Source organism: Berghia stephanieae, chromosome 2 (genome assembly GCF_034508935.2).
Source record: "Berghia stephanieae isolate SIO BIC M18660-M18661 chromosome 2, UCSD_Bste_1.3, whole genome shotgun sequence".
NCBI lineage: Eukaryota > Metazoa > Mollusca > Gastropoda > Nudibranchia > Aeolidiidae > Berghia > Berghia stephanieae.
The window spans coordinates 5,792,863-5,809,553 of NC_088361.1; the positions used below are offsets into that span (position 1 = coordinate 5,792,863).

At 36.8% G+C, this 16,691-nt stretch overlaps 1 protein-coding gene across 2 annotated transcripts in view; it reads right to left on the bottom strand.

The window, feature by feature from the left end:
• The window catches only part of LOC144964216 (thrombospondin type-1 domain-containing protein 4-like), a 92,152-nt gene that overhangs the window by 45,388 nt on the left and 30,073 nt on the right, over window positions 1–16,691 (bottom strand). For both annotated transcript variants that reach the window (XM_078898229.1, XM_078898230.1), the window contains exons 2-3: window positions 7,295–7,459; window positions 5,481–5,570 (exon numbers count right to left, since the gene is read on the bottom strand). In XM_078898229.1, coding sequence (XP_078754355.1) covers window positions 5,481–5,570; window positions 7,295–7,303 — 99 coding nt within the window. In that variant the 5' untranslated portion in view covers window positions 7,304–7,459. The remainder of the gene's footprint in view (window positions 1–5,480; window positions 5,571–7,294; window positions 7,460–16,691) is intronic.

Sequence of the window (16,691 nt, forward strand, 5' to 3'; positions counted from 1 at the left end):
TCAAAATGACTCCCAATCTGTCATAAAACAATGTCACAAAACTGAGACTAAATAAAGGCGTTATGTCAGTGTACGCGAGCACCTGTCTCTGATGCTCTACTAACCTTATTTTATTATCATTATATAAATTTTATAGTTTGCGTGGTTTCCATCTTAGACCACTTTGTCGTAACTAAAAATATCCTCTTTTTTTTTGGGTTAAATCACGATATATAGTAGATAATCAATGAGTGTCTTTTAATACGGTTTATATTTCACGAGTTATATATATTAAAACCTGTATTGGTGCGAGTTTTAACGAGCATCAATCTCATATTCCACTACACCATCAAGCCCATGCATTGTAGGTACTTTCAAAATATCAAAGGCGATAATAATTATCTTCAAGAATGCGATTTTATTTAACAACATTGAAGTGAAAAAAAGAGAGAATGCAATGTTGTATTTTATTGTCCGTCGATGTACACACATCCGTCCAAGTCGAAAGTTTTTCTTCGAAAAAAAAATTGGAATTTCTTGAAATAGAATTTTGGGAATTTCGTTTTTTTTGTCTTTTTATCCAAAGTGTCAAAAATTGTCAGCGTATGAATATTTCTTTTGTTTATGTTATTTAACTAGTAAAATACGATATTACTTCAACAACTATTTGTTTCTCTTTGTCTCACTAAGTGGTATGTGATGAAAAAATTATGGTCATCCCAGCTATGCTATTAAAATCGACAACAATTAATTTAACAACATGAGTTCAGGCAAGATGAATTAAAAGTTTGCGTCAGTTTGTAAACAATAGACGGCTGAAATATTCAATTTGCTAAAAAAACGCTACCCACAAATTTTCACCCGCATCATTGCTTTGGGATCTACTAGCAACTTTTGAATATAAATATAATCACAGCTTTTATATCAAATTAATACGAGGATGGTCACCTCTGAGATTCAATGCCCATTGTTCTAAGTCACATCCTGATAGAAAATGAGTTATCAATCTCAAGCTATCGTTTGGACTCCATAGAATCATCAGAGAACATTTGGAGTTTCAAAACACTCAGGGTATGAGACAAACAAACAAGTATTTTCCTCTTTAAGTCAATAAATATATGACTAAAAATTGCATTTTCTTTCAATGATGAAAATGGGACTTAATGCGTTTTGAAAGTGACCTATCTACGCACATTTATTGTTAGCGTAAACTATAAAATTATTGAACTCTTGCGTTAGTAATGTCGGACGAGTTCCCAATGCTGCATCAGGACGCGCGTTGAGGACGAGTTAGATATTTCAAAGGCAGGAGGAGTTCAAGAATACTTTTATTATTTTAAAATTCTTGAACTGTTTTATATTGCTCAATATCCACTAAACGTGCTCAAAGCGCTTTGTAAAGGGTCTCTGGCCAACAGTTAGGCGATGTTCCAATATTTTTTCCCTACAAAGACAACGCTGTTAGAGGCGACGGACTCCTTTTACACCTGTGGATAAAGTTCCTTTTTCAAGGACTCAACTATGCGCCGCGCGACAGAATCTTCCTATCCGAAAGCGAGAAACATACCACATAACCATTCCAATGATCTCGCCCAGAATAGTTTTTTTTTTAATATCAAAATATGTTGTTTTTTTTCTCACACCCACGAGTTCTCCAATGTCAAGATTTGACCTTGAACTTGACCTTATGAATTATCATCGTGGTCATGGCAGGATATCATTAAGATCAAAATCGATTATTTAGTAAAACCGGATACATGAGGTTAAAAAAAAATTGAACTGCTAAGTTTTTGTTGTTTGTTTGTTTGTTTTTGTTTACAAATGTTAACGGGACTCCTAGTAACAGTTTTGTTATGACGTTACTGATACTATGCGTTTATGTAAACTACTCACATCCGCCAGCCGGATATAACGTACCAACACACAAAACTATGTGTAGCCTTAAGCGTTTATAGTCTGATTAATAAAAATAAGTGAGAACTAATCATTAAATTGGCTGTCTAAAAACAATAACAAAGAGCTGAGTGAAGTCAATATCGTTTCTCCTAAAGAAAAATCGTGTTTTCCCAAAAATCAAAGGGGTAGAATAATAGATCTTAGGTTGTAAACTGAGTGCATTCATTTTTGTTTCAGGCTCAAGTTGCTCTCAATTGACCTTTCATTTCAGTCGGTCTCTCTTTTCATCATAGCAAACTGAGTGCACCCTCTCGTTTTCATTTGCCTAACCGAACAATAACCGAACGCATAGTTCAGTGTACGTTTTATCCGACTAGCGGATGTTGTGATTATTTTACCTAAACGTATCAATAGTCGAACAACGAGACATGGGTCAAGTTTGTATGCATTCATTTCGGAGAAAGGCTATTATTTCTTAAACAATCCAGCTGTTTTTATAAAAAGGCACGACAGTTCAGTAATCCTCGAAGAACTAAAAAAAACCCAACCAAGTGTAAGTACCACTGACAATGATTTGTGCTCATGACGAATGTCGGACATTTGACAAATGAAGGCGTCACGAAAATGTTAGGATACCACTTTAATGGAATTATTGTCAGAGAAATAAAAAATTACTATTTCATTGTCATCGCATTTCAGTGACTGGAATGGGCGTCAACAGTCTTCAACAGACACTTCCCTCGTAATGACGCATAGTACCTTAGTAATTGGTTCTAAACTATAGAAACAATGACGGACGACCTCATGAAATACTTCTCCGACGAAAGTAAAAGTGTATCCAGAGGAGAAAAACATTATAAATATGATCATGTTTTGACTTTTATACATTCTGATCAGATGGCATGTGAAAATGTTCTAGCCAGCATGAAGAATAAAAAGTACCGATTTTCTTTGTTTAGAACCAAGCTGCTCGTTGCTGGGGGACGTGACATCAGACTATTGAATCCTATTGTCAGAGAAAAGAAATATAACTGTTTCATTGTCATCGCATATCAGTGACTGGAATTTCAAATATACACGAGGAAACACATTGAACAACAGCCAAAGGTTAGAGGCCTTGTGAATCCACAATGGACGAAGACGTGGATATTGTCGCAGGTCATTAGGCAAATTCTCAGCTCTTTACTTGGAAAACAATGAAAACAAAAATAATGATTCAACCAAACAATCGACAACAGTGGTAAGAAGTCTTATCTTATTGTTGTGTCAATGGCATTCCGTCCACATAGAATCGTTGATCGGCAGTCCTAGAATGGGCGAAGGATAAAGTGCTTTAGCACTCTCTTCGTCGGAGATCTGCTAATGTTTTCAGTGTAGAGCAGAAAGCAGGACAAAAGCTCCCGCCACTGCAGTTGTATCAGAAATCGCATAAAAAGAGCGAATCACAAGTTTGCCGTACTCTAAAAAAATAAAATAACAAAACAAAAAATACATGTAGGTATTCAAAATTTAGACTAGAAAACTCATCCTTCAAATTACAGATCAACTCGTCCTTCCAATATCGATCTGGTCAAAATTTCAAAAAACGTTTTTTTTTCCAGAGTGCGACAGAAGAGTGGTATGTTTCATGAGAAGACAATGCTGTGGACTGGAGGTCGAGATGTTTTTCTTTTGTTTTTCCCCTCTAGAAATGTTTATTCTTTCATAGTCTGTCCTCGATGACCTATTTTTCAATGTTAGTGTTCGTTGAATTATTTGTATCCATATTATTATTATTTGAATTTGAGTTAAAAACAAACAAACCTGGTACTCATTTATATATTTGAATATTGTGATTGATTGCTGATTTATTGGTATATAGTTTGGTTCTTATAATGTGGATGGATTTTATTTTTGCCTGGAACCCATTTATATACTCAAATTGTGATTGATGGATGGTCTAGGTTCGTTCTTGTAATGTGGATGAATTTTGTTTTGCATGGTACTCATTTATATACTTAAATTTGGATTGATGATTAATATTATATAATATATTTTTTCTGAAAAACGATTTGCTTGTGTTATATATTATGGTGCCCGCATGGTCAAGTTAGGATTATTTATTTATTCACTTATATATCTATCTATTTATTTATTTATTATAAATAAACATTTACTTATCGATTTATTTATTTATTTATTTACTTAATTGTTCTTGTTAGTTTCCTTGGTTAAGTATTGCTTTTAACTGTATTGATTGGAAATTCTATGTAAATGTGTTCATATTGACAATTGCCTAAAATAAACCATTGAATTGAATTGGTCATATCTATGTGTTTATTGGGTAACATGAACCTTTCTTTCACTCACAATTAATAGATTCAGAATTTGATTATATTGATAAATTAAATAATCAAAGTAGATTTTGATGTTATTTGTTAAATATTATCGACTTTTGATGACTTTGTCCTCATTTTCATAGAGTGTTTAAAGGTTTGACCCACGCACTGTGCAGGTTTTCGTTTTTGACAAGACGATTTAATTTGAATTTGAATTTAAAGTTAAAGCGTTCGCCCAATTCTTTTGAATTGAATCGTTTATGAGAGTAACGAGACAAGGTTTTACATTTTAAAATGATGTCACCTACCTCAATTGTTACATGTTTGATTTTGTCCTTCGGTATATTATTTGAACATTCAATTTTTATAGGCACTAATTCTCATTGTGGGGCTACGTGGTCTTGTGGTATGACACTTGTTTTCGGATCGGAAGGTACTGAGTTCGAGCCTCGCTCGGGTAATAGTTGTGTCCTTGGAAATAAGCTCTTTACTCACGTTCTATCTCCATACTCGGGTGTACAATGAGTACCTGGTTGTTAACAGCGTTGTCTCTGTCTAAAAAAAATTGTAATATCGCTTAGCAGGCGTCATGTCTCGTTCTACATGTTACGTGTTGCTGTTGGTCAGAAACCCTTTGTAAAGCGCTTTGAGTACATTTAGTAGATATTGCGCTATATAAAAGTTTTTAAAAACTCACATTGAAAAATGTAGAGTAACGCTTAGAATTGTACCTTCAACTTTTTATATAGCGCTGTATCCACGTAATATGCTCAAAGCGCTTTTTTACACCTTGCACGAGGGACGAAACATGACGCCAATGAATGGCTATACCCCCCCCCCCCCCGCCCGCGCAAAGACAAGACTGTTTCTGGCCAGGTACTCAATTTACATTTGCAATTATTCCAAGGACTCAACTTTGCGCCACCTTCAAGGGAATTCGAACCAGAACCACTGCAGAGATAGCGGTAAAGCGAACCTGGAGTGAAATCAATGCATTTTGAGTGCATTGTACTTTTTAATTATAATATCATAATGTCATCGCTTGACTTTTAACCAGTTTAATTTTTCATCTACATGACTCGTCGTTTCTAAAGAATTAAAATTTAGACTAAAACCCCCAACATTAAAAAGTTTTCCCTAAGGTGTGTGCATATCGTCTCCTGCTAGGGGACGTTGGTGGGTGTAAAATATTTAAAAAAGCACACAAATCATGAAATGTTATTGAACACAATTAGAAAAGCTAATAATAGGGTAATTTGTTATTGTAGTTTTCAAGCTAACTCTCACCTTTATGTACTCGTTATTTAATTCATTTTCCAGAGCTTGAACCCCAAAGATAAATATTGATATGAAGACTGTCTGGATGAGAGAGTCCATCTTTGAGGAAATGCAAACAAAAGGGAATAATAATTATGAGACGTGTAAATAAAACACAAATTATAGTACTTTACCATTTTGTAGAAAATCAATGACTTCATTTTGTATAATACAATAACATAAAATGATAGATTTCTTTGGATGCTCATGAAATTGCAATGCTTTTATTATTTTCATTTTGCCGAAGTATTGCTTCGATGTCATGGAAGATAGGTGTGGGGAAAAAAGACGCTTGTCGTACGTCATACGTCGCTCGCCGTTCCTAGCTTGTTGAACATATTATTAGATCATAAGTCTGCCATACAGCAAAGAAATTATATTCCACATGCCATATGGTACATAACTTAAGAAGTTGAAAATTCTTGTCATAAAGAAAAAGTTACCTTAAACACGGATGATTTGTGGGCTTACAGTGTAAAATCTTACGACCCTAAGTAATTGATCAAATAAAAACATTGTAAAAAGCGTTCGTGGCCTAAACGGACATAATTATTTTGACCAGGCAGGGATATTTCTCTATGAAACAAGTTCCTGGAGTTTTATATGCCTTTTGATCTTTAATCGTGGTAGAAGCTGCATGTTATGATAGCATTCTGAAAACGTGTAGCTAGTTCGCTTGTAAGGCGACGAATGAAAATGACCGAAGGAAGAAAAAGAGCGAGGAAATAACGTGTGACGTATGGCGAGCGTCTTTCTCTGTTTGACGCCTGCTTGAGTGACCCTCTAAATTCTCTAGATTCTAAAATAGTCAATTTAACTTTAATTATAAATTAGCTGTTTCCGCGCATATGCTATTTATTTATGAAAAGATTTTCATTTTAAAAGGTTATTCTTAACAATGCCTGATTTGTTCTTTTAACCGTTTTATTAATAATAAATGTGGTATCATGATGCCTCTCATTAGATTCTTGAGGACGGTTTAATAACCGTCGAGTTTAATTGCCTTTGGATAAGGAGGATAACGATAATATAACCTGAGGCAAGTTTATAGTTCTAAGCGTAAAACTGGTCTCGTCTAAATCTGGTTCAAGAACTGTTGTAGGACTGGTATTTGGATAATATCAATCGCTTACAGCTGACATTAGAATTTTGAGGAGAAAATATGCAATTTAATAACAATCAACTGGTTAACCTAGATATAGAGGTGGCTCTCAAAGAGAGAGAGAGAGAGAGAGAGAGAGAGAGAGAGAGAGAGAGAGAGAGAGAGAGAGAGAGAGAGAGAGAGAGAGAGAGGCAAAAGCAAAATATAAGCACAGGGTAAGCACACCAATAGCATCGTTTGTGGAGAACAAAAAAAAAAGCTTTAACGACGTCCCTGTTCATGAAACTGGACTATAAGCACAGACCTGGTTTTACGACCAAGGATTACAGGTGAGCTTTGTCTTTTTGTCAAAATGCCCCGAGTTTTCTATAGGTAACGTTTAACGGCCTTAGATAATATTTTTTTTTGCCTCAATCAAAATCTTACTTTGGCCCGCTCTTTGAAATTGACCTTTATACCTTGTTATCAGTTTGTGAATAAGGAATGAAAGCAATGAGTTATTGCCATACCATCGTTTTGCAGCGATTAACATTTTATTTTGCATTGTCGTCATATTTTTGAACAATTGAAAACAATTGTAAAGTTTGAGAACATTAATATGTGAGCGACAGGTGCATGAACAAGAGACATTGACAAAATTGTTATTTTTAAAAATCTTAAATCCGTAAAATGTTCTACTTACGATTGTCATCGTCGGTCGTCAGTAACTGTTTTTGTTTGCTTTGCTTTGGCTTTGACGTAATAAATGCTGGAGATATTCTATCCATAGTATTCACGGCATCATTAATATTAGGAAACTTTCCGCTTTCCTTTTTTACGTAGGCTACTTGGTATTTTACTGGATCGTCTGGGGGAGGAAAATACAAAAAGAAACCAAAAACTAAAAAAAAAAACAAAATCAAACTATTATTTACTCAGTATAAAGTCCTTTGTCCCCCCCCCCTCCCCCGTCCACATACAAACAACCCCCCCCCCCCACCCCCCGTCCATATACAACCCCCCCCCCCCAAACACACACACACTTTAAAAGTAGGCGGGAGAATTTATGTCAAGGTGGACCAGACGAAATAATATATCCAGCAAATAATTAAGATAATTAACCAGTTAATTGCTGTGCTCTGGAAAAAAACACGTATTTATTTGCGAAGTCCCAGGTTATAGAGTTCTTGCTAAGATGAGGGTCATTTAAATCTATAGATATTTGAAAGACTAGTTTTCTGGCCAAATGTTTCAATATGTGTTTTTCCAGAGCACGGCAGTTAATTGGCTAAGGATTATTAATTCGAAGTTTTAACGCACTACTTCTAGCTTTGTTATTTATTCTCCTCTAATCAATACAAGCAACAGCATCAAGACAGAATTCCAATTTCTACTATCGAATAATAAGTTATATTTTTATTATTTTTTTCTCATTTGTGACCCATCGTCTCAAAACGGTATTATGTTGGAACGAACCATATGCTTAAAAGCCGAATTAAATGTTAAACTGGTCAAAATTATAAATTATTGGCATTATCACCCTAAGTTATGGTGTCCATTCTCCTCAATAAAATATACAAACTCAACACAAGTCTGAAATTTCTGGCTTTAAATTCAATTTTCAATATCTTAGGCATCCCGACTTAATACCGTTTTGAGGCGAAGGGTCACATTTAGTTTTTTTTGCCCTCGAGTTCTGCACTCGGAGCACCCGATATCGTCTTTGTTGGTCGAAATACATTCAGTGCAGGGCAATGTAGCCTCGCAGACGATTTCACTACGAAGCGTGGATCTTTTAATTATGATGTCTCTAATCAGAGACGTACTCATTAAATTGCTAAAATAAATAAATATCAATGTGGAGATACTCATGTGAACTTAGTAGTAGTCCTTTAGAACCACCAGGCCCATGGATCCGGAGTTTATCCCGGTTTCTGAAACGTGAAACGGACAATAGCAATTGCTTGCTACCCTTTGGATAAAACGGTACTCTATCGCACAGGGGGGGGGGGGTGTCAGAAAAAAAATCTCGACTGCACCCGGGATCGATCTCGGTCCCTTTGCTTGAGAAGCGAGTGCTCTACCAACTGAGCTATCGGGAACCCACATGTACACTTAACTACAAGTGTTTTTAATATATATACTAGAGCAGTAATAGAGCGCAATATCCACTAAATGTACTTTAAGCGTTTTACAATCATGACTTCGAATGGCTTAGACCTGAGAATAAAGCAGACCGATGTGCACTTTTTTGCAGGTCTGATGACCCAAATTGATATGAGATCATTATTGTAATGGAACTACTCTCAAACCAGCTCAAAATATATACTCCATTTCAACAATGTAAAAAGAAAAAGCCCATATTTGCGTTCTGTTATCAGACCTCCCAATACGTGCACTTAGTCTCAGTCACAATTCAGCTGAAAGTTATGTTATGCTATGTTATGGCATATGATACTATGGTTTTAAGGCTTTTACGGCGCTAGCAAAACTATTAGGTCATTTTGGCAGTAGAAAAGAAGACGATATGGTCAAAGTTGTAGATCTGAAGTAAAAAGCAGCAAAGAAAAAGTAAGAGAAAGGGGACTACTTCAAAAAATAGAGAGCATAGGATTCCAAGACCAGTCAAGAACTACGCTTATTTTGACATTACCTATGTCCCATCCAGAAAGAAGGAAAGGATGGCGCCATTAACGATACACTTAAATACTTACAACGCACAATACATCGAAAATTAAGAAGTATAATATTACATAACAGAGAGATGATTGACAAGGAAAATGGTACTATACATTTGACTGCTTCCTCCCAGGGCAAACCCTCGGCAATCTCTGCAGTCCAGAAAAGCGACAGAGAGCAACCAGGACAGGGAAAACAGAAATAGGGGGTTTATAAGACATGGCAAAAGTGACCTCTCTAGCCACCTTGGGAGGCCAAGAAACAATTGCCTTATTTCATCCATAGTTGTCAGTCATTTGATAGATTAATATTGAAAATGGCTTTTCTTTGTTTGAGCGTGTTGCTCATAAATGTTCATGGGAAAGATTTCTGTCAAGTTGGATGACGATGAGCTGGTGGAAGCTTTGCTGGTGGTTTTCCGGTTGTAGAAAGGCTCAATCATCCCACAGCTGGAGACCAGAGGAAGAAAGTTGCTGACCTAACATCAGAGTCAAAACATCGCAAGACAATCAGGGATAAGTATTTTTTCGCTAGAATATATATATATATATATATATATATATATATATATATATATATATATATATATATATATATATATATATATATAAAGAATAAAGGGGTCATATCACTCTCATACTCACTAGACCGAATAGTTTTATAAAAACAAATGATAACTAAGGGTTGCACGAGGGGCTTGTGTATCTGTCGCAACCGCTCTAGACATAATGGCTCTCCTTCGTCCATCCACTGGAGCAAATCAGACAAGCCTAGGTCATTTAGACCTTCCATTCACGAGGTATGAAGAGAGATAATTTCGAGCTGCGGCCAATGTGCATTCGATTCCTGTTGTCTTTGTTAATATTCCACACAGGCTACTGAAAGTCCCATTCGTTTATCACGTAACAGTGTCCGACATGCTATTCCGCGCTATTTTAACTCTCTCCTTACCGATCATTTTCAGTATTTTCCCAAAATGGTAGGCTTACCCAGGAGAAAAAAAAATATTTTTAAAACTCAAACAAGCTCTCTACAAAACGACTTTATCTTCTTATTAATTAAACAAAGATCATTCTTCAAAGTTTGTGATGTAGAAAATAAATCTGAATAAGAAAAATGTAAATTGTGTCGTAACAAATGTGACGATTTTGCTGTAGGTGGTAAGGAGAGGGTTAAGGGTAAACCTACATGACAGATCAAAAATGTATCATTGCCAAACAAAGACGTAAACAGTTGGACGCAATATTCCATAGGCTGAATGCGTGACACGCGTTAGTTTTTAATACCTCCACGACAGAATAGGACTTAGATAAAACTCAAAATCAAAGAATCGATTGCAGCCCTTCCTGTCCACCTGGTTTACAACAAGTAGATGGAGAATTTCAAAAAGAGTGGAAAAGACTGGCTCACCACGAGAAATAACTCCACATAAAATCATTTGAAAATTAAAGAAATAATTATACTGAAAGTTAAGACTAAGGCATCTCAAGAAAACTATCCCAGTCAAGAAGTTTAAATCCCATATGGTTTTAAGAGACTGTGATGTGCTATATTTGTAGAATGGATGTGAATTTAAGGAAATCAGATTGACATAATCTGTGATTTTCATCCATCCATCATATTCTCCAAATGCCTACTTGCTGTTGCATCTCCTCTTTTATATTTCATTTCTAAATGACTGAAAACAACGCTGTTACTGTTATTGGCGAAGTAATCATTTCACAAATTTTTCACAATGAGAGAATGCGATTTCAGAGGCTTTTCTAAGAACTCTGCCCGCCCACAGCAGCGTGACTCAAAGAGTTCATCAGGGACCACCTACAAGTCAGAACCCGAGCCCCATACAAGATCTCAAAGAAGCACAAGAAAGTTTTATGAATTTAATCCAGACTCTCTCTCTCTCTCTCTCTCTCTCTCTCTCTCTCTCTCACACACACACACACACACTCTCTCTCTCTCTCTGTCTGTCTCTCTCTCTCTCTCTCTCTCTCTCTCTCTCTCTGTATGTATGTAATGTGTGTGTGTGTGTGTGTGTGTGTGTGTGTGTGTGTCTACAACAATATTGCTAAGTTAGTTATTCATAGAAAAAAAAAAACAAAAAAGCAAAACCTAAACAAAAACAAAATTGAATTCCCAAAACTGCAGTCATTCTACCTTTATGCTACCGTTGTAGTTATTCAAGTTTTCTATGGATTTTGATGCCTTCAATATAGATATTTAAAATCACCATATTATAAAAGTTACTCTAAATCCAATAGGAACTAGGAAAAGTGAATTTTGCTTTCCTATTTCATTTCCTCTATTCCATAACGGCGCCTAAGAGATGGAAATGGTTTTCCACTTATCACAATACTGTGCCTTACGGCCAGTGAAGCATTGGCTGATATTATGATCGTCGTGTAAGTCTGATGGTCTCGGTGATATAGGTAGAGATGGCCTTGGAGGATGAAAAAAAAAATCTGTGAAAAAAAAAGGCTACCCTGCAAGCTGGTCGGTTCCGTTAGTGATCTCCTCAGGCAGGTGGTTGTCAAGTTTGACTGGAATATTGAATCTCAGCATCTTCAGGCAAAGAAGGTACCTATTTTAAGCCGGATTTTCTCCGTGATAACCTCTACCCCCCCCCCCCAACCCCCATCCCAAACCTTCTTACCTAAATACGAGTATAGTCCTTTCCATTCACTCATAACAACGCATCAATGAACTGAGATCAGGTCAGCTATTATTAATTACAAAGACGATGGATTAATAGTTTTCACATATTTCAGTTAAAAAAACCCACCGAGGACGGACCCCCCCCCCCCCCCCCATAACCCCCATCCCAAACCTTCTTACCTAAATATAATCCTTTCCATTCACTCATAACAACACATCAATGAACTGAGATCAGGTCAGCTATTATTAATTACAAAGACGATGGATTAATAGTTTTCACATATTTCAGTTTTAAAAATCCACCGAGGACGGACCCCCTCCCCCTTTCACTCACACAAGTGTTTAATAGAAGTAATGAATAATATATCAAAATTAAGACAAGGAAGAGAGATTATAGTCAGAAACGTTCTTTAGTCTCTATTTCTCTCTATCAACATTAAAGCTGAGAATATTCTGTCTACGTTATGTTGCGGTCATGAGAGAGTTAATGCTGCTTATTTGCTTCTACCGCATAAAGAATCAAATCGATAAGTCCCAGGTTTGAGAGTTTTCGCCAAGATGAGGGTCATATAAATCGATCGATATTTGAAAGAGGAGTTTTCTGGCCAAATTTTAAAATACGATTTTTTGCAGAGTACGGCAGTTAACTGGTAAATAGAATATTGCTGATTAAGTTTTGAGATGTCACGGATTATTGACAGTTTTCAAGTTTCTAATGATCTTGCTTCAAACCGACGTGTAAATATTTGCAGGTCTGAAAACAGAATGAAATGATGGGCTTAATTTAACATTGTTTTAATTGACAATACTTTTCATTGGTTTGAACGTATTTCCATAATAACAACAAGCCACTAACAATTTCGATTGTCAGACCTGCAACTAAGTATACGTGGCTTCAAACATAAAATGACTTTTTTCATGCAATAAATGCATTGATATTATTTTTTAAATAGTGTACTAAAATCGTCATTAACATATTCGTAGATTTTAGGACTTGAAAGAAAAATAAAAGTAAAAAAGAATTTTAGTACTGACGCCGTCGCTAACAATAAATTTATTTATAGTTTTTAGGATTTGCATGGAAAAAAAAACAACTTTTAGGTGCGTAACGTTCCAATGATTTCCCCTGTAGTATATCTATAAAATTCTCATCATTTATTAGTAAAAGTAATAGTCTTTCATTTCGATTGTCTGACATAGGATAATCGTCGTTTGGACTTGTTACATTATGTCAATGTGTCCACTCTTCAAGACCCGCCAACACCACAACCACTTGACCACTTGACTCCCTCGCCGCCGGGAAAAATAAGTTAGCAAAGTTTATTTAGCAGATCTTATCACACGGCCACTTTTAGCCTCAACACCTTCATGTTAAAGAGCTTTCGTCTGCTGACCTGACAACGAAAGGTCAACACGACCTTGTGAATGTTTCTCTCAGTCGATTAAAATTAACCCACCTGCTGTCTTGAGCAGTCATAAGGCGCCCTTATCCTGCCCGTTTGCCTAATTCAAATAGGGCACTAAATTCATCACGGTATGAATGAATGTCGGCGAAAAAGAATGCCTGGCAAAGCAAGGGAATAGTTATAGACCTATGACCTGGAATAAATTTGACGGGATCACGAAATTCCCCCCGTATTGTAATATAACGATATCGCTGCTTGACAAGTCGCACGTTAACCTAGCTTAGATTGATTTGTAAATGGAGAGAGGTGTGATTTTAACCTAGTCAAAACCTGTTAAATAACACGGTATTCAAATGACCAGGCAGGCCGCCGACCAGCGGTAGATTATCTCACTTCTAGGGTATATTTCGGTCGTCAACTTGAGGACAATAAGGCTAGATATAGTCAAATTATGCGATGTATCGTGAAGGTGAAGGTAGGGACGATACAGACAAAAAAAAGTAGAGAGAAGAAGAGTGAGTGCGTGTATGTCCGTGTGTGTATGATTGTATGTATGTGTGTGTATTCACACCGATTCACACCCCTTCTCTTTCTCTTTCTCTCTCGCTCTCGCGCACACAGACACATATACAAACAAACACACACACACACACACATACACATACACATACCACGAAATATTCCGTTCCCTGAATGGGCGGTATCGGTGTCTAATACAAAATTGGAAATATTTTTCTTGTTCTTTATAAATTTTGATTTCATTCTCGTGATCGTGGATAGCGCATACGGTAGAGTCACGCTCTCATCGGCCAGGCGGAGTTGTCGTACCAGTAAGGTCGCGGGTTCAAACCCCCATCACCACCGCGACAAATTTTTATTCTCTATTGTCTTCTGGCACTTTCCTACTCACTTCATCTCTTGTTGTTACCAACATAAGTGCCTGCTCCACTCACTTTTCTGAATAAATAATGTAATAGCGCCTTACCGGTGTCAAGTCTCGTCCTGAACGTTAGGTATTGCTGTAAGCTTTGGACCCCGTTTTGAAGCGCTTTGATCACAATTAGTGGATATTGTTCTATATGAAAGCTCAACTGCTACTCGTAGATCGATTTGATTATTTACTTCAAACACATCCGACCAGTGCAAGACCTCTGATCATGTAAGTTGTATTTACACAATCACGTCTCCCTTAAAGTTAAAGACATGAGAAAAAAATGTATATGAAGCAGCGTCATACAGAGCAGAGATAAAATACAAGAAATAATAAAACCATCCCAAATGTCAGCCTGCGTCGACTCGATCGTATTTTTCTCTCTGATTTGCCTGTCACTGTTTCATACCTTCTTTTTTTTTTTTTTACTGATCTTTATCTAATTTCGGGGGGGGGGGGGGGGGGGGCGAAGAGGCCAAGTGGTTAAGGCATTGAACTGTGACCCAGAAGGTCCCGGGTTCGAGCCCCTCTTCAGGCACTTTGTTTTTTTTTTCCTTGAGCAAGATTATTAAACCCCTATTTGCTCACTTGGACAACATGGGTTATTCCTGTTGACATCAGACATCTTGTTTGATGACTCATCTATATTCCTTCGTGGAATGCCAAGACGACGATATCTTATGATGTCGTGGCGGAAGGGCATAAATTTTTTATTAAAAATCTTATTTCAGTGCCTGCTCCTAAACCAGATAACTGCCGTGGTCTGGAAAGACACGTATTTAAAATTTGGCCAGAAAACTAGTCCTTGAATAATCGATCGTTTTAAACTCTCAAATCTGGGACTTCACGAGGTCCGAGGTTTGCGAGTTTTTGCCATGATGGGGGGGGGGGGGGGGGGGGGGGGGGGGGGGTAATTTTAATCGATCGATATAATTTGAAGAACGATTTTTCTGGCTAAAATTTTTAATTTGAGTTTTTCCAGAATAAGGCGATTCGCTGGTTAACTTATCACTTTGCTATTTCTTCCTTACATTCCGACAGAAGCCAAATTTGTAAAATAAATGTATTACTGGTCAAAAAACAACCGCCCTGTGTATCATTGTGCTCAGATGAAGACGATGACATTGTGGCTACATTATTGGCTTCATCTGCTCATTGCCATATTATGGGTAATAATACATAAATCTAATAGGGATGTGATAATACTGGTTCCAATCTCATTGGAAGTGTGAACTCAATCTTCCGGAGGATTGGATACATATCTTGTGCAACTGATCTTCTGGTTTAAGAATGATGGCATCTTATTTTCTATTTAATTTTTTAGTTTCAATAAATTCTTGTCGTCACTAAAGATAATCCATCCTCGTTCTTTTACACCCCGTAATCCTAAGAATATACCTATACATTTTGCTACTTGAAATAGTTATGCCACCTTAGGATTCAATATTTAACCGATTCGGTGTTCACTATTCACTCAGAAGGATTGTAGTATGCACATTTTAAATGAGTTATGAACCGGAAGAGAGGAAGGTGTGATGTCACGACTTCTCTGCCTTATTTGTAATAATTTCCAATCCAGATAATCGGGAAGTCTTCAAACCAGATTTAGGGGACAACTTGACACTACGAGTTTGTCTTTGCTTCGTACCCAAAAATAAATCAAGTTGAATCCCAGTCGTCGCACTCTGTGGCCCTCACTCATTTTGATTTGCAGTGCTGTCCTGCGACTGACCCCTGCGTTGTTATTCAACTCTTCGCTTAGAATACCCTGGAGAAAAATTCCCCTGAGAGATGAATAGTGGGAATTACATCTATGTCTTAATCTTTTGTTTTTGTTTTGCTGTAGATTTTCTGAGAAACGCGATTATTTTAACCCCGACACTGATGCTTTATTCAGAATATCATTCCCTAGCCTACATACAACATTTTTAATCACTATGGATATTGGTTGAGCGCGCGCGTGCGTGTGTGTGTGTGTGTGTGTGTGTGTGTGTGTGTTTGTGTGTGTATGCAAGTAAGGCGGGGTTATTGTTAGTGGAGGGGTAGATGCAGGTGTGTGATATTCACTAGACGTACATGTGCGATAAAAATTAACGAGGATTAATGAGCAAATCTTATAATCAAATGCTGTTCTATTCTACTTTCAGGAATTCAGCGTTCTAACAATTTGTTATAGAAATTTTGATTAGTATTATATGTAGCACTATATTCCTGGTAGTAATTGGGTAGATGGGTCTCTTTCAACCTGACGGAAACTACTCTTTGTAAATTATGAAAAAAGTAGTTTGGCGTGGTAACGATTCAGCAAAACGACAGAATAAAGCGAATTTGAAACAATGATCTGGACTCATAATATAATTTGGTGCACGCCATTAAAAAAATGGTGTCGGTGTGAAACAGAATTCTTTCGTGTAATGGTAGCACGTCTGACC